The sequence below is a fragment of the Carassius gibelio genome, chromosome A9, assembly GCF_023724105.1.
Source record: "Carassius gibelio isolate Cgi1373 ecotype wild population from Czech Republic chromosome A9, carGib1.2-hapl.c, whole genome shotgun sequence".
Taxonomy (NCBI): Eukaryota; Metazoa; Chordata; class Actinopteri; order Cypriniformes; family Cyprinidae; genus Carassius; species Carassius gibelio.
The window spans coordinates 22238125-22257867 of record NC_068379.1 but is presented as its reverse complement, the minus strand read 5'-3'; the positions used below and the strand labels follow the sequence as shown (position 1 = coordinate 22257867).

Here is a 19743-nt window from a genome sequence, read left to right as displayed (position 1 = left end):
CATGGTTTCCACAGAAATATTAAGCAACAATTTTTTCAACAGACGGTAATAAGATATGTTTCTTGAGCACCAAATTATGACATTATATGTGACATTTAAGACGGGAGTAATGGCTGCTGAAAATTCAGCTTCACCATCTCAGAAAAACATACATTTTAAAATGTATTCAAATAGACAACAGTTATTTTAAATTGTAATAATATTACACAATATTACTAGTTTTACTGTATTTGAAAATGAAGACTTGGTGAGCATTAGAGACCGAAACAAAAATTACTTACTTTCTTTGAAGAGTAAATAAATCAAACACTCAAAATCAGTGTTGCTCACATTTTCAGCACAATTGATTGCTGATAATTTAATGTCTATTTAATGTAAAAAAAAATATATATTTAATGTTTAAAAAAATATATAGTTTTAATTTCTTATTTTCATGAAGAATGTAAACAAATATTTCACCCAAAAATTTAGTACCCAAAAATGTATTTTTGAAAAGTATAATTTATACTGTCTTCCATATAAATGAAACTGATAGGCGTTTGGAAATGCCCTTTTATATTCAGTTGAACCGTGCCACCCCTAATACTCACACACACACACTGATACACACACACACATATGTATGTATGTGTGTGTGTTTGTGTGTGTGTATTAGGGGTGGCACAGTTCAACTTTTTCACGGTTCAGTATGTTTCAAGGTTTTAGAGTCACGGTTCCAGTATGGTTTGGTATGTGCTATGTTTATGGATGAACTATACTCTCAAATAAAAATACAAATATTCTCCTTGGGCATTTTGACATAATTTTTGTCTGAATTTGTCCATTTACACACAGTACATTAGAGAGAGCTTAATATTTGCAGTCGTTCTGAGACGAGCATTTGCGTGCTTTGGATGAGGGCACGCACAAATCTTCTGCCGTGTGAGCTTGCGTCATTTGGCTCTTAAATGTTTAAACTGGCAAAGCTTAAATGAGTTTAGTTTGTGCTGTTCAGGTCTCACCTGTGCGTGCACGCTATCACCACCTTGATGATGACGGAATAAATGACTGCTCATATTCCAGCATACAGTGCATATATATATATATATATATATATATATATATATATATATATATATATATATATATATGTGTATATATGTATGTAGTCCATACAACTTGTGCTCTGCATTGTAAGTGTTCTGCAGTCAAATGGATATCAGTTTGTGACAAGTTTCTCAACTGTATATCTCAAATCAAATGTGGTGCCTTTGATTGCAGTGCCATTTGTTGTTCATTTTAGATCTTAATCAGGAACACGGCAAATTTTTTTTTGCTGATTTGTATCAGCTTGATTTTAGGCTTCAGCTTGATTCCTTCAGCCATCATTCTCACTACATTCACACACACACATGCACACACACACAAACCACATTACTAAGAATTGCCCAAACTTTCAGTCAATACTGGCTTCAAGGCTCGAACTACAAGAGTGAGAAAAACTGTGGGAGATCCAGTCCAACCTGAACTTACAGTGCTTAAATGGATTTCTTTTTACCCACAACCCCAAAATGGGCCTGCGGCAACTTTGAGAACACATTAGATGATCAAATAAGCAAATTAGGCTGCTTCAAGGACTCTGAACTAATATACATATTCCTGAAAAGGCCTGTTTGCCAAGAACATGATTGGAGAAAGCAGTCTTTTGAAACCATGTACATGGTTTAGGAGACAAGTTGGGACTTGGTATGTTTGTTCGAATCTTTTCCATCTTCTTCTCTCTTTCTCTCCCACAGCAATAGTGTTGCTCACTAACCTTGAACCCAACACGACCTATGAGGTGAGAGTAGCCGCGGTGAATGGAAAAGGTCAAGGAGAGTTCAGCCGCACCGAGAGCTTTCAAACTCTGCCCATACGTGAGTTCCCTCTGCTTTGACCCTTAGAGGCTGAAGATTTGGACAAGCATCTTTCAGTCATAACGAGTTCAATTATATTATATAAAAATACATTGTGTCTTTTTTATATTATTATTATTATTATTATTCAGGAGAGCCAAGTCCCCCTTCAGTTCAGGGTCAGCGAGGGGTGGGGAAGGCATACCGCCTGGGGCTGGTCAAACAGGATGATGGAGGAATGCCCATCCTGGAATATATTGTCAAATACAAAACAGTAAGTGAGCTACTCTTAAAGCCTCTATTAATCAGGGAAACCTTTCTGTAGCCCTGTATAAATGTTTATGCATAAAAATCTCTCTCTTCTGATGCCGTTTTTACCTTGTTTTAGAGGATTCATCAAACCGCCACAGCATTTACATACCATTCAAAAGTCTGAGTAAGAGAAGAAATGAATAAGAAATTAATACTTTTATTAAGCATTGAATTTTTTATGGTCAGAATTATAGTTTTATGCCATAATCTAATATATGTTAGTCCATTAAAAATTGTATTTAAGTGTTAGTAAGAATGCTAGCTTTTGATGATATCATCCTCCACCTTCAAATCAGGTGAGGCTAGTGAAACTCGGAGTTATTTTAAAAGTTATTTTTTACCTTTAATTCCAATTTTAATTACAAGAAGAAAAATATTTATTAATTAAACAGCACTCTGTGTTTAATGTAATTTGTAATTTAAATTGTTGAGTAAAACTTTAGTAGAGGGACCAATTCTCTCTATTAACTAGTAGCTTATTACCATGCCTATTATTAACATATTGGATGTTTATTAGTACTTATAAAGCATTTATTCTACATGATCATGTTCTACATCCGTAATCCTTCCCAATACCTAAATTTAACAACCACCTTAATTAATATTAATAAGGAGCATATTAGGAGTTTGAGGCAAAAGTCGTAATGAATGGGTTGTTAATTCTGAGAATTAAACCTTAATATAAAGTGTGACCAGTTGTTTAAAGGCAAATGCCACCACAGTTAGAAAAAACTAAACTGCTCTCCAGTTAATTCTAATATAAGTATAAGTGGAAGGCAGAGGATGTTATACGAGTAAACACATAGAGACAAGTTGGCGATGATTTCAGTAATAAGCTTTTTGTTTGAGCCAATGGCCTTTGTTTATGCAGCAGCGCTCACAGCAGCGTGGATAAAAACATGCTTCACTAATTCTTGCACAAAGGTTTTCTGTTTTTTTTTTTTTGTTTTTTTTATGCGTTTGACTAACTAAACTGTTGAGTCTGTGTATAAAGTATGACGCATTGAAGTGTTCTATGGAACTGGTGTATGGGAAAGATTGAGATGTGGTTATGTGGGGGGATCAGGTTTTGCATACACCTGACAAACATCTCTTGGAACAATCAGTGATGTCCTAAATTGTGAAATAAAGCAAAAAAAAAAAAGAAAAGAAAAATGGGTCTCATTTACTAATAATTCAATGGATTATTTCATATTTGTACACACAGAAGAACTCATTAAAAAAAATGATTTTGTTTTTAACCTCGTTCTAATGTTAATGAATTTGGATTATTAAATTGAACAAACAACCACATCTCCAAATGTTCGTCATTTGCATAAAATGTGTCAAAAACAGCTCAATTTAAAGGCTTTCGGCACAACTTTTCTTTAACAGCCTTTCATCACTCTTAAACATATGATGATCTCTAAAGACCATCTACTCTTGTCTGAGAGACGAACAACAAGATACGCTGCCAAGTGTGTTAGTCTCAAAACCAGTTCAAACACAAATACTTGTAACTCTTTCCCCACCAAACACGTAATTTTCTGGGTTTCCGTGTTATATATGTCCTGAATGCGTCTAGAATGTGCCCATCAAAAAACAAACATGCGTATACATATGAAAAACATTGCAGTCATCAGCAATAAACAGCATACAAATTAAAACGGCCTTGTTTACCGAGTGAAATGTCGATTCAGAAAGTGGCAAAGGACTGTGCAAGCTTTGGGGGTGTTGATGGAATCTACTGTGTCTCTGCTTTGATCATCTTACTGAATATGATCCACATTTAGCCTAGTATTTGATAAAAACATGATTTCTCTACTTTTTTTTTTCAAAATGATCCTTTCAAAAACTCTGTCAGGGAAAGAGTTAATCCAGGGCCAGATTACATTAGCCAGCTGTACATGTGCATACATGATTTACTTCATATGATGAAATATGTTTAAGATGAATTATAAATTATTATAGAATTATGAATTACTATCATATTATTATCATATTATGCAATTTGATCTTAACGCTTAATTATATATAATATTTAAAATTCTAATCATGTTAAGAATAAATGTAATTTTTATCTTCATACCATGAAGATACCATTTATCTTCGTACATGGTTTCAAGGCCCAGAGTATGTGGGTTTTGTGTATGTGTGCTTTTAGTTGTTCCGGCAAGGTTTTCATACATTTTAGTACACACGTTTTTGGTGATTTTTCACATGCATTTCACATACACATGCTTAGTGAATGAGACCCATTGTCATTTATATTCTAAACATGCGAAACAAGATTTACAAATGCAGTCTGTTTCCTTTCACTTCTTAAAGAGTGAATTATAAGAAGAAGGGTCTCTCCCTCATTAATCATAAAAATGTCTTCATTATTATTGTTTATTATTATAAGTTTAATACCTACAGACCTCTTACTTAATTCAGAATAAAAAATGTCCATTGATGTGCACTGTGCCTCGATCTCTCTCAAATGTCTGTACAAGAAAGAATCAAAAAATAAATATGACACATCTGTGCATAGGTGGAAATCCCCCATCTGATGGCTGTCCCCACTAAAAATATGATTAAAAAACACTCACAAGTCCGTTGAGAGAGAACAAAGTCAATATTTAGTTAATAGTCCAGTAAGTAAGGCTTTCAATGCTATTTTATTAACTTAAACATCGGATGAAGTGGTTACATTCTTTTTAATACAGACGTTGCCAATGTATTTTCCAATGAGTCTGTTATATTGGTAATAATAACGTTACCGGACAGGGTTGCCCGGTTGCCAACAAAACACACCCAATTGCAACAAACTAACTATGTTTCGAGGGGGTCCTCCTGTAAAAATGGTATTCCAGGGGCTAAAGATGTTATTTTATGTTACACATATATGTTTCACGTTATTGGGGTCGCTTCAACCCGTGGCGTTTTTTGTTTCTTGTGCATCATTTCACAATGAAAAGGTTTGTGTACAGGTCGTGAGGTAATCGAGTGTTACCACACTAGCATCTTTTCACATTCACAGCAGCTTTCTCTCTTTCTCATACAATCCTTCTGTTTGTTTTTCCCCTTATGGGCCTCAGCGTTTCCTCATTTGCTTCATCTCTGTTTGTCTCACAGTGTTTGGTGATGGCTTTCCTTCCCCTTCAACTTTAATAGAATCCGCAGGCATATCTTCCTTCTCTTTTATTTGTACTCTTCCCTTTTTTATTTTTTCATCTCTCTCTTTCTCACTCACTCGGTCTCTGATCGCCTGTGCATGTGGTGGTGAGAACAGGGGAAATGGAGATGTCACAGCCTGGGGAGACAGCTCGCCTACGGACTGTCAACATGTGAAAGCCACATTCAACCATTTAGCCTTTAAAGAGCTGAGGCGTTTTGAAAATGTCAAAATATGGAAGCAATGAGTTTTTGAAGGCATCTTGTGTGGGCTTAGTTTCAAATTTTTAGCCAGCAGAACAGCCTTCATACAAACACACACATACACACATTATATTATATTACACACACTGGTGCTCCGATGCTCTGGAGGCAGGCACATAAAGAGAATAATGGATGCATTGAAGTGTTTCTGCTGTTTAAGTGTGCGGAAAAGTTTGAGGATTAGAGAAAATAATCTTTTTTTTTTTTTTTTTGGCCTTTCTGGCCACTTTCTTGCTTTTTTCTCAACCACAGCCTTCAAAAAATGTCACACAGAAAAGAATGTAGCAAATATTTAAATGATGTTTTATTAACAAGGTTCGGGAGGAGCGCGTCAGATACTTAATCAACACAGGTGGACCATAATCAAGTAACCAATCCCATAGTATAAATATCGCTGACTTACCTCTATCCATCCCTCCTCATCCCCATCTCCTCACTTAGAGCTCACTTTATAAATAGACGGGGAAGGGGGGGTACTCTAGGTTCAGACCATTCCCGATATTGGAGCCCTTCCCCGGACAGCACGCCAAATATGCATATCATACCTCAGCTAATTATACGCAAGCGGGAACTCGTGAAACAAATGTATGTTCATAAGTAATAGCAAGTTGTCTCATTTATTTATTAAGTACAGTGAGAAAATATGTTCCCTAAAGCAAATGTTACTCATATGCTTGTGCAAATTTCATGAAACAGGATAAAGAGGAGCAGTGGATGACCAAGCTGGTTCCAGGTGTGAATGATTTTGTACTGCTGCAACCGCTCCAGTGGAATACACAGTACGAGGTGGAAATCACCGCACGCAACGTCAAAGGCCTGTCTGAACCCACCTTTGTGAAGTTCTCCATGCCTCAGAAACCCGACATCACAGGTACACGCACTTCCACAAAACACGCAAAGCATTCTATCTCTTTTCCGTACGACAAATTGACTCTGATTACCTCAAGTGCTTCATCACCCACTCACAATATCTAGAGCTGATATTATACATCTCCTATTATAATTACAAGCCTTGCTCCAGTTCAATTCAGCCACCCACGCTTGATAGAGCTTGTGTCTCCCACATCCACAATCAAACGTGCAGGGTAACCCACTGTAGCTGTTTCTCTGTCCTAATCAGGAGTGATTTGTCGGAGGAAGCACCATCTCACTTAGGGAAAAGGGATGAGAAAGAAATTGTCACTACAGAAATAAATTACTTATACACTCATACATCTAACTGCAGTTGGTGCTTCCATTTGGACCATCTGCAGTTTGCAATTGTGGTCTATTTTGAAGTCCTGCTTTTATGAGAAGGCTTTTAATATTTGGATTACTAGGTCCCAGTGGTTACAGTGGAATCATAAACTTTCAAGAATCAATCGGTAGCTCTATGTAATGGGTATCTTTGAATGGTGCAAGAATGAACTGATTGGGAAATACATAGAAAAGACCATTTCAAGAGTGCTTTCTCACTGGTCAATGATTCATACTGTAATTGTGGTTTAATGGTAATGATGGTTTATAAATATGCCAATGTGCTTTTTTATTGTTGTTGTTGTTTTTTCATCTATTTGATAAATGTTTGCAATAGAGGATAAATGTGTAATTGTGTCAAAGTCTGCCTTTTGCTTTGAGTGCATAGGTCGCAGGTTTATATCTGCTCTAATAACAATGTTTGTTTTAATGAACCAAGCAAAATTGCAGCTGTACGTGAGTGAATTTATATTAGGGGATGCAAATGATGAACACAAAAGTGTGGTTGCAAGCTATTTCATAAAGTGGTGGGGACAATGTCCTCACATTGGCATATTCTGTATGACTGCTAGAAAAGGAGACTGACAGACAGAGAGACAGAACTTTTTTTTATCTGTTTAGTATATGTGATCCTGGACCACAAAACCAGCCTTAAGTGTCAATTTATTGAAATTGAGATTTAAACATCATCTGAAAGCTGAATAAATAAGCTTTCCATTGATGTATGGTTTATTATAGGATCGGAAAATATTTGGTTGGGATACAACTATTTGAAAATCTAGAATCTGAGGGTGCAAAAAAATCATAAATTCTTAGCAATGCAAATTACTAATCAAAAATTAAGTTTTGATATATTTATGGTAGTAAGTTTACAAAATATATTCATGGAACATGATCTTTTATATATCCTAATGATTTTTTACATAAAGAAAATCGATAATTTTGACCCATACAATGTATTTTTGGCTATTGCTACAAATAAACCCCAGCGACTTAAGACTGGTTTTGTGGAACAAGGTCACAAAATGTGTCTTGCAGTTTGCTGCTTGGACAAAAGGCCTGGCCTGAAAAATTTCTTGATGTTGACAGATGGTATTTTAATTTTGTCTGGTCTTGTCCAATTATAAGTTAAATATTCCTAGAGGCAGTGTAACTGCATGCATAGGCATTCATCTGAGTGTGTGCGTGTGTGTGTGTGTGTGTGTGTGTGTGTGTGTGTGTGTGTGTGTGTGTGTGTGTGTGTGTGTGTGTGTGTGTGTGTGTGTGTGTGTGTGTGTGTGTGTGTGAGCATGAGCACTGCTTCTCAACAGCTTGGATTTACCTTGTTAATTTGATGTCATTTGTATATTCTCTCCCAACTCCTCCTCATCTTTTCCTTTTGCCCTCCCTCTCCGCCTTCATCCCTTCATCCCCACTGGCCCACGCTCTTATTTATGATTCTATTGTGCTTCGTCTCGTTGTTTCACTCTAAACAATCCTGCTCTCCAATTCCCACCTAATGAATTATGCAACGCATTCTTGGCCACATCGCAAATCGCTGGGCTTTTTGTTTTGCAATGAACTGTCACTAAACTTCCCTTTCTCTGTGGCTATAATCACCCTACGATCTTTTCAATCAAACAAACCTTTACAATGGACACTGGTTTGGACTGCTTACTCGCTCTTCGCTCATATGTCAATGTTTAATGTTGCATTCACCCGTTTATTTCCTGACCTGCACCAAAATAATCTCATTTGCACTCTTTTGATCATCATTTCTATTAACCCACCACCGAACCACTTTTCATTCCCTTGCATGACCTTCTGTGTGCGTAACCATCCTGCGTTCTGTGCTGGCTCTACACACCTACTGTATCTCTTTCCCTCTTCCTTCCCGTTCCCTCTCCTCCATCTCATTGCAGATCTGTGTTGTGATACCCCTTCAACCGGGTTTGGACATCCCCCTGTGCAGCCCATCCATACGGTGAACGTCTTCGGAGCTTCACTGTTGCTGTGCTTGTGTCTGTGTTGACATTGCTCCATCTTCCCTTGCCTGGAATGAGCCCAGAAGACTAAGCCAGGGACTATTTTTAATTTCTATATATTTTTTTTTTTTTGCCCATACCAATGGCTCGCTGACCCTCAGCCGTGCCGGTTCATTGCCTGTTCTGCTGGTGTTGTTGTCCATGCTTGTGAGCCAATTTCTGCTGTTTCACTATCCTGGCTGCCCTCCATGCCAAAACTGGCCTTTTTGTCCATAAAGTTCTTGCACATTATTGTCAACAAAGAAAGAGGAAAAACTGAGTGGCTAATTTGTTCTCTACCTGTAACAATAACAATACGACCCTGAGTTTTATGTTTAATGAGCTCCTTTTTGCTGGTGTTTATAAAAAACAATATAAGCCACCAGTGTGACGGCTTTTCGATCTTCTGTGCATCCACAGGCTCTTTTGTTGCGGTTTATTATGACTATGGGAAATGTCAGCAGTTGCATCGCTTGAGAAAATGCATTTAATGATGTTGCTGATACTCGCACACAGAGATGTACAACGCAGCACTCATTAAATGGAGTCAAGTAGGATTTCAAATTGATATGACTTTTAAACACTGGTATCATAAATCAAACAGGCCGACTTTCTGTTACCCGTAATATGAGAAACATAAAACAAGGTTTCTCCCTCCCAGTGAGTGAAAATATGATGCACTTTCATTTTCATTCTCTGGGTACACCTTTGGCAAAGGTGTTGTCATGCTACTTTATTTTATATTCTCAGTATTGACGAGAAAGAACATTAGTAACTGAAATTGTGCACAAAATGTGTGTGGAATGTTGCTGTCATGAAGAAGTAGTACAGCTGAGGCTTACAAGTGTTTTAGATCTTTAAGACATTTAATAAAGCCTGCATTTATTTGATCAAAAATACAACTGAAAAAAACTATATTGTGAAATATTATAAAAAAAAATAATAATAATAGAAAAAAAATTATTCTGTTTATATATGTTTTTTTATGTAATTGTTCGCTGTGGTGGCAAAGCTGAAATTTCCCCAGTTTTCAGATAATCCTTCAGAAAGGATTTTTTTTTTTTTTTTTTTTTTAAGATTATTCGCTGATTATAATGTTTTATTTTGTATTTTTTTTATGCATTCATTAATTTTATTAATTATTTTATTAACAATGTAAAAGTGCACTTTGGCTGAATAAAAGTATTAATTTATTTAAAAATAAATAAATAAATCATACTGACCTTTGAAAGGTAGTATATGTTAAGCTTATTTAAAAAAAAGTGAGAATGGACATGCTGCTTCACTTTTCTTGACTTCTGGATTCAGTATTGCAATCTTAATTTGATGAAGTGGTGTGCTGTAGTCTATTATGTGAAGCTTATTTATTTTCTGTTATCAGAAGAGAAAGTTTTAGATCCATTAAATGTGAAGATAATAACTATAAACTGTGCTTTTATGATGCAGCATGTTTGAAGAATCTATTCAAATTCATGTAAAAAACAGCACAGAAATCTGTGTGAAATTTCTCAAATAAACTAGCTTTCTCCGATGCAATAACTACAGTCTCGTAATTCAGATTCCTAACAATCATGTCTTATTCTTGAACCAGGGAACCAGTTAGTGTAGAACATATAAAGACATTTGAGTTTATAGTTTGGTTTATTACAGGTAGTCAAATGCAAAAGCATTGATTTATCTAAATCTTTATCCTGCACATAATGGCTTGAAATATTGACCACTAAAGTAATCAAGGAAAGATAAACATATTGAATATTTCTCTGTCAATGCTGAAGGGTGATTGAGCAGAAATGACAAGGTTCCTAACAATGAAAACAGGAATTAGTGATTGATCGTAAGTTTGTAGAGTGTAAGATGTCTGACACTGATCCTCATCATCTCTGTCAGCTGTTTTATTATTATTATTTTCCTTTCAAGGAAAAAAAAAAAAAAAGCTAATGAGCTTCTAGGGAGAAAAAAGTTAACAAACATTCATTTTAGTTTAGTTGCAGTCGATCAATACGTTTTGAAGTTCACACCACAGAATCACAATTAGGATTTCATTATATTTTGCGGTTGGACGTTGTAAATTTTGATCATTGTAAATTGTAAAAAATGTGAGCGGTTTTAATACCCTCATGGCATTCCTGCCCTAATTAAGACCATCTCAAATCAATGGAAGTCAAGTCAATGAAGACTATTCATCTTGATCATCTCTATGTGCTGCCCTCTCTATTCTCTCATTACACAGCCATAGATTGTTGCATTTTATTTATGGACATGTCAAAAACCTCAATATTGTTCTCGGAAAAAAAAAAAGGTCTGAAACCAAGTCCATTAAAGCCCTTATTTCCCACCATGGCTTAACTTCCTCTAAGATTAGAATGGCTCTTTGTTGATGGTTCCAGTTGGAAAAGATTTCAGCAAATGAAAATTGACCTGTTGTTTTACTGCTGTCCATAACAGTGTGTCTCTGATACAGGGAGAGGAAAAGAATTGCAGAGAAGAAAAAGATGTCTTCATTAAAAGATTTATGTTTTGCAGAAGATACAAAGTCATACAGGTTTGGTACCACATGAGGGTGAGAACGCCCCTTTAAAATGCCAGCTATTTATGATATTAATAATGTAAGTAAATGTGATTGTGCTGTCTGAGAATTGAGCATATCAGAATTATGTCAAAATAAAATTAAAGAAAGATGTTTATTCAAACATATACAGAACAACAGTCACCAGCTAAATTATTTCAGATCCTCCATTTGAATATGAAATTCATTTGGAATTATATTGCGTTCGTATGTAGCCAACTAATGAAATGGTTACTATAATGTTAATTTTTGCACTACACATGTCATAGATAATTCTATTAAAAGTTAAGGAAAAGTGATGTCTTACTGGTGCCATTTGACACCCATTTCATTAATTCTAACCTCATCCTGCACAAAGACATCTTTGCTACTGATAATGGCTGTCCTAACGGCAGTCTGTCTATTAATCGTTTAACGGCTAGTGGGTCCCTTCTGCTCGTCAAGCATAACGTCTTAATGAGAATCAGAGTCTTTAAACCATCATTATGGAGTCATGCTTGGCTTGTGTCCTCCGTGTAGGTAGCGCAGAGGTTGCTGGGCCAGCATAGGGTGAGGAGAGAAGGAGGCCATAATGGCCAAAGCTTTTAATTATCTCAGAACTCCAGAAGGAAGCCTTTAAGCCTGAAAATAAGAAAACGGTCCCATTTTCTGAAGTGCTCTTTGGGTTTTATGGGTTGATTAGGGAAAAGGACTAAACTGTCCCTGGTCAGCTCAATGTTTTCACTTAACACAACCCAGAAAGCTATAAAAGTGCCTGCTTAGTTGGGCTGGGTGCACTTTGGCCGATTAGTAGCTTGGTAACCAAAAAATAAATAAATAAATAAATAAACTGATGTTCTTTCATTGCATATCAAATACATTTGACGTATTGTACAAATGTATTTCTAGGCAAATTCACACTGCATTATGTATATGTTTGGTTATGTGTGTGTGTGTGTGTGTGTGTGTGTGTGTGTGTGTGTGTGTGTGTGTGTGTGTATATATATATATATATATATATATATATATATATATATATATATATATATATGTATGTATGTATGCAGACCATTTCACTTTGATTACACTTGAAAAACAAATGTAATGTAATCAGACTACAAGGGTAATGACTGCAATTTGAGAAAGAGGCATTACTTTTTCTTGTCATAGAACATCAGATGTATTTGCCAGAACATTTACTGGGCTATTTATGATGTAAGGGTATAATTTCCATGTTTTTTTTTTTTACTATAATCTGAAACCCCCTCATAACAGATTTACTCTGGTTTGAGTGAAGTCTTTTTTAAATCCCCTGCCTGTCTCCAGCTTACATCATTTATTGGTGCTGTAAGTGCAGAGGTAAGTGTTGTAATGATTAAATGGTTCAGCTCAAAGGCTGAGGGATATACAGTATTTCAACCTTGAAGAGAGTACTGTTCATTAACAAGGTCTCAAACGCTCCTTTTGCCTGTACTTCACGCTGGAAGTTTTTCCATGTAAAATTGTTCCAAACTAGAAAACCGTGGACCTGTTTAAGCCCTGCTTAGTCATGTATCAGCGTGACACAGCCATTAAGCCCCACACATGATTACAAGCTTCATTAACCTGTCAATCATCTGCTGGGATCCCACCCACAGACCTCCCTTCAGTCCAGACACAATCTATCGAGCTTGAGTTATTGCTTCTAGTTGCTGAGCCTCAATCACCGTTCATACTTAATTAATTGAGTGCGTTGAACTCCGATGCGGATGGATCACGCCCATTTGTGGAACTTCAGGATAAGTGAAATTAATGAGATGCTAAATTGAGCTTCTAATGATGTTATAAATCAACAACAAATCAGCTATAGGAGCAGGGACACATTTCCCAGGGCAAGCACGGCACAAGATGGTGAAAAACAGATGTGTTGGCTGATAAGTCACAGTGGAGGTGGAGGTCATGAAAGTAAGACCAAACTAGGGGCAGTAAATCTGAGGTCTTAGATCTGAGGCCACTTAACATGTATAAACTGATATGCTGTTGCATCATGGTCACATTTTAGTAGATCATGGTGGTCAAATGATGTTACTAATCTGTTTAGATATAGGTTTAAATAAGGACAATTAAAAACATTACAGCATGTTCCTTCAGTAATGTTTTGTTGATGATGTGTTTAAATTTAAATAAATATATTCAAAAATGAACCGTAAATACATTCCAGGTTGAGATGTTATTGTTATCAACAATATGCTGTAATCGTTTTTCTGAATTAATTTATTTGTTGGTTTATTTAATATCTGTTTAAACTTTAATTTTAAAGTTATAGTTTTTTTTTATTAATTTTGTTGTCATTTTTGAAAATACATAAATATTTTCATTTTTTATCAGTATTTTTGTAATAATTGTATTTATTAGTTTTAGTTATTTAGTTGTTGTTGTTGTTTTACATTGTAACTGGTAACCTGCAACTAATGCCTTAAATAACAATTTCTACCTTAGTTTTGTTGGTATAAATGAAGTTACTTTGGTTGATTCAGTGCTGTCTTTTTGTCTTTTTTATTTTTATTTTAGATGTTACCATTTTATTTGTTTCAGTGAAGTACTTCAAGTTAAACTGAACTTAATGATACATTTTTATTTTGTAATCATTTATTTTATTTCTTCAATTATTTCAATATTTTTTTTCTAGAAACCATTTTAGTTTTTTGCTGACCATAATAACTCTGTGGTGAATGTGATTTTCTAAAATCATTTTGTAAATCCAACACTGAATTCCTCAATGCTCTCTTCTGTTAATTATGTCTCTTTCCTCACTCTGATGCTCTGTCACTGTGTCCAGATCAAACCACAGACTGCTTTTGCTAATGGCAATGCTACATTCAAAAGCATGTGTGATTGATGTGTTTAGAGCAACAGTATTGCTGAGAGTGTTCCTTCAAAATGGATGTTTTAGTTTCTCAGAAAGCCTTTCCATGTGCAAAGTCTTTACAATTTGAGTTTAAAAATGTCACCAAAGTTGCATTACCTTAAAGTTCTCGATGCAAATTTAAACTACTTGAGCTAGCTACATTTAATGCATTGTTGGTTGAAAATAGTTATGTTTTATTAATGCTTTAATCGATTTATTTACATGCTCTCCTAGTTCGAGCCATTTCAGTTATTTGATTTGATTTATTACTTTATACTACTTAACCGTTTTTGTTTTTTTTTCTGAACTGTAAAAATAACCATGATTTCTAGTCAAAATACTACTGTTTCATTATACCTTTCAGTTTGCCCTAAGTGTCCAGTGTTGTGTTTTTGAGGTTTTTGAGGTGCATCATTGATGGTTGTGTGTGCATCCTGTCTCAGCAGATTCGCTGTTCAGCGGCCTGGGCCTGGGCGCAGTGGTTGGGCTGGGGTTAGCCGGCCTGCTGCTGCTGCTCGTGCTAGTGGACGTCAGCTGCTTCTTCCTGCGCCAGTGCGGCCTGCTCATGTGCATCACCCGCAAGCTCTGCAGCAAAAAGACAGCCACAAGCGGCAAGAGCAAAGAGCTAGAGGAGGGCAAAGCTGCCTATCTGTGAGTATCCCTTCTGCATCACTTATGTATTTATTTAGCATACACTTTTATCCAAAAAAAGTATTGTTCCATAAGCAGAATACTTTTTCAAGCAACAAGATAAGTCCTGTGTTACTCACTGAATTGTCATTTATTTTAATAATGGTAATTTATTCAATGACAAATTTAGTTTAAAATTTTATTTAATGCATTCAAATCTACAAAACACTAAACAGTTCTGCATAAACTTTGCCTTATAAATTGCCTGGCTTTAATTCCCATCTAAATATAAGTATTGAAATTCAATATTTATTTATTTAATTATTTTGAAGCTGGCATTTTCATTCAACACTGGAAAAAAATGGTGCAGAAATAATTTTAATTGAAAAATTGCTAGTAAATTGTTCACAAACAGTTACAAGGAAACATCAAGTGACACAGTTCTTAAATGAGAGCCTCAGTCAGATATCGGTTAGAAAAAATAACGTGTTACTTTTCACAGAAAGTAATAATGAAACAACATTAGTTTTTATGAGTACCACATTGTAATGCATTACTTTAGTAATGTTAAAGTAACATTACCTTACAATGAAATTAACATAAAAGTAATGTTACCTTACACTGGCTATAACAATATGTCATCAGTTGACAGCAAAACATAATTCAATACAAAGTCCACAAGTTTGCTGGAAAGAGGTAGGTGAAAGAGCAACAGTTGTAGAGTAGCAGTTAATCAGTATTTATTTAATTGAACATGTGCGTCAAAGAAGTACTTGGTGTACAGTCTTATCAGTTTGTTATGCAATCTGTGGTTTACTGCTTGATGAGTATAGTATGTGTTTTGTCCCGGGTCAGTGTCTTCACGGCTCCTGATATATTTCATCTTTAGACTTTGTCGTGAAAGTTTGCAGTATGGCTGACCTATAGTTACACAGTGCCAGTCTGGGTCATTCCCAGCTGGAAAAACTCCTGTCAGGTTCACTTGCCTAAAAGTTCAAACAGATCAAGAGCTGTGAATGTCTTCAGCTCCTATAACAAGCATTGATGTTCTAGCACATTGACTATTATTGGCGTTCATCTTTTATGCACTCTACATTTTCCCAGAAGCCCCAACTTTGATAATGTTATTAGAGTAACGATGGTCCCAGTGAACAGAAGCTGGATCCTTTCCAGTGTCATCCCATGTGATGAAGACCCACACGGCGGTCTTTTAGATAACGCACAGATGTGACTGAGCATCACAGTGCTCACTATGTGGCCCAAGAGGATCACACACGAAAAACATTTGTAAACCTAGGGTGACACTGAAGTCGACCTAACATTTACTTTTTATTTCCATAATAAGTTTTTTTTTAAGAGTATTGCTTTTTTTACTGTAATTTTGGATCAAACAAATGTAATCTCAGTGAGCATAGTAGACTATTTTCAGAAAAAAATCTAAATATGCTTGTGTAGTTCAGTGCTTGGTATAAACCTGAGCCCAAGCCACCTTTTCAGGCATGTCAACAGAACTAAAAGTTCATAAAACCAACCAAACAAACCGACCTGTGGTGACAGATGGGCTGCAAAAAAGAATCCAGTTGTTAATTGAAATGTGTTTTTGTTGACCCTGTCAAACTGATCAATGTGCACCTGCCATTTCTTCTCTTTTTTTCCCCACAGGAAATTGCCACTAAAAGAGGAAAACGGCAAGGAGACGCTGAAACCAGACACAATCGAGATCAAAGTTCACGGTGACAACAGCCTACACATGACACAGGAGGACAGTAAAGCATAATGGAGGCCCTGCTATCCTCTAAAAGAACATACAAAGTGAGCCACCTGGAGACCAATAGCAAGCAAACTAATGAGAACACAAGCAAGAACACGCCAACCAATTGTAAAATCCTTTGTTAGAGACTCGTCGTCGGGGTATCAGAAGAGGCTATGTGATAACTGCTTTGTGAAACATTTTTCGGAGGTTGCCGCTCAGCAGACAGGCTCCTGTTTATTTGTGCTTGTTCACGCTTGTTTGGGGCTTTTTCCTTTTTTTAAGGTTTTGCTGTTGCTTTGAGTCTGATTCTTTGTTATTTGACAAGGTTGGGTTTACGCCATACACTTCATGTTTTCTCTTGCTCTGTCTAATTTCCATTTTCTTTTGGGACCCGGCTGTTGCACTTTTCCATTGTGGTTGCGCAAACATCGCTTTTTAATGCGTCATATCACTTAACATTTTGTGTGGAAGTCTCCCACCTCTTTTAGCGGTCTGTGATTGTTGTTTTGAGTAACTGGTTGGGTAATGTGGGTATTTTTTATTGCCTTTTTGCCACTATATGTCTCGCCCAAATGCAGAGGAATTACTGAATGCTAAGTTAGCAAAGTGAGGATCAACCACATTTGACCTCAAGCTACATGGTACATGGGTGGTCCCGGTATCGAACGCTGACACATGCCCAAATGTTTGGCTTAAACAATGAATTTGTTGAAGTTTTTATGTGGATGAAAATATGTCCTTGTTTTCAATGCTATTGTTTTATCAGGATCCAAGGCGCATAATATGTGTCGTACTTTCATATCAGGATATTTCAGAAACAAAAAAGAGTGCATTTGCTTTAGAAGCGTGTGAAAGTTTGTAAGTGAGTGCATCTGAGCATGTACATGTTGTCTATGGGGTGTTTGGATGCGTGTAATAGCGAGTATGGAGTGTAGAAAGAGAGAGTGACGTAAAGAAAGTAGAGGTTGCCAAAAGTCTTACATGAACTATAAAGAAAACGTTATAAATACCAATTCAAGTACACTGCTGGTAAATATACTTGTTATTTCTTTGGAACACTTCACAAATGGAAAAAAAAATATGACTCATTCTGTCTTAGTGTGACACATAACCGATAATGATTTATGTTGATCAAATTTGGCTATCTTTCAAAAAAATTATTCTGTCCAACTGCCTGAAAGTTATCTAGAGCTAAGATGCCCAGGAAGATGGTTTCAGATGCATCACAAAGGTATAGCTTTAAAAAAAATCCATGCCATTTTGGAATCATTTTAGATAGATAGCTTTGGTGAAATGAGAGATCATAGGTCTGCAGGCAAACAGGAATGGGAATACTGCTTAGACGCAAGCTCATTTTACCAGTCAGATTTGGAGTATTAATTACTGAGAACCATCATCATGTTCAACATGTTCACTTTGGTTTGGGCCAACAAATGTTTCTTAAAAAAATAAAATAAATAAAAAATAAATAAACATTATTTCAGCATTGTATTTAACACCTGGCTCTCCACGTTCAGCGCTATAGAACATTGTAGAATGTTGCCCATTTCTTTTCAGCAATCTAAAAGGAGCACTCCATAAGCCCTCCTGTACTTGTGGAATTCTTGTAATCCAGTGTAATTTTTCTTCTGTAAATAAAAAAGTGTCCCAGTAAAAAAAACTCTATCTATTTTGACTGCTTTTGAAAGAATAGTAATTGTTGAAAGTATTGCACACAATGCAATGAAGTGCAAAATTCAAAATACAGGTAAAACACCTATATATGTATATATAATATGGGTGTTTTACCTGTATTTAGATTTTTGCACTCCATTGCATTGTGTCTTAGGGTTAGAAAAAATGTTAATTACAAAAATAAAATAAATAAATATAAAAATGAATTCACAATGTCCTGGCAAAAAAAGAATTACAGGTATTTTTTTTTTTAAACAGTGTTCATTGGAGAGGTAATAATCCCATTGCGACAAGCAGTGGTGGACGAAGTACACAAGTCAAGTACTTGAGTAAAAGTACAGATACATATAATAAAATATTACTCCAGTAAGAGTAAAAGTACTCCTTTTTCAATCTTACTCAAGTGAAAGTACAAAAGTACTCGATTTTGATTTTTTATGTACTTAAGTAAAAAAGTACTGAAAGATAGATGTTTGCAATTTTATATAGGCTACTTAATTTAATTTTATATTAGCACATATTCTTTTTTTAATCCTACTGCTCAAAATACCCGGGTTTTTTTTTCCAAAATAACCACTATATGGAGTCAAGATATATTTTTGTTGTTGATATGGACTACGCTGATGATGAGAGTGATGTTAACTGTGTAGCTTACACTGTGATGTACCTGAGAGAAAACAGAGATGACCATCTGATTTTCACCAGTAAGAACAAAGTATTTTAAAGTTTGTTGTTTTACAGAACATCAAAGTTACAGTACAGACCAAAAGTTTGGACACACCTTCTCATTCAAAGAGGTTTCTTTATTTTCATGACTATGAAAATTGTAGAGTCAGACTGAAGGCATCAAGGGCTATTTGACCAAGAAGGAGAGTGATGGGGTGCTGCGCCAGATGACCTGGCCTCCACAGTCACCGGACCTGAACCCAATCCAGATGGTTTAGGGGTGAGCTGGAGCGCAGACAGAAGGCAAAAGGGCCAACAAGTGCTAAGCATCTCTCGGGGAACTCCTTCAAGACTGTTGAAGACCATTTCAGGTGACTACCTCTTGAAGCTCATCAAGAGAATGCCAAGAGTGTGCAAAGCAGTAATCACAGCAGAAGGTGGCTACTTTGAAGAACCTACAATATGACATATTTTCAGTTGTTTCAAACTGTTTTGTTATGTATATAATTCCATATATAATTCCACATGTGTTAATTCATAGTTTTGATGCCTTCAGTGTGAATCTACAATTTTCATAGTCATGAAAATAAAGAAAACTCTTTGAATGAGAAAGTGTGTCCAAACTTTTGGTCTGTACTGTAACTCTAAATATGGCATGATAATAAGGCCTGAAGTTAGGAAGAACATTAAGGAAAATATAATTATATTTTCATAATGATTTTTTCTTTCTCAAACCTTGTCTGTGGTTTAAAAACACCCCTGGC

The 19743-nt window shown here is 35.9% G+C and overlaps 1 protein-coding gene across 4 annotated transcripts in view; it reads left to right on the top strand.

Moving 5' to 3' along the window:
- Window positions 1–18299, top strand: part of LOC128019989 (neural cell adhesion molecule 2-like) — a 199490-nt gene extending 181191 nt beyond the window's left edge. For 2 of the 4 annotated variants that reach the window (XM_052606472.1, XM_052606470.1), the window contains exons 13-17: window positions 1776–1895; window positions 2027–2148; window positions 6282–6456; window positions 14700–14907; window positions 16549–18299. In XM_052606472.1, the coding sequence (XP_052462432.1) occupies window positions 1776–1895; window positions 2027–2148; window positions 6282–6456; window positions 14700–14907; window positions 16549–16663 (740 nt within the window). In that variant the 3' untranslated portion in view covers window positions 16664–18299. Of the gene's footprint in view, window positions 1–1775; window positions 1896–2026; window positions 2149–6281; window positions 6457–8722; window positions 9724–14699; window positions 14908–16548 lie in introns of those variants that run through there. The other 2 variants (XM_052606471.1, XM_052606473.1) reach the window with 2 other exon arrangements.
- The last annotated feature ends 1444 nt before the right edge of the window (window positions 18300–19743 follow it).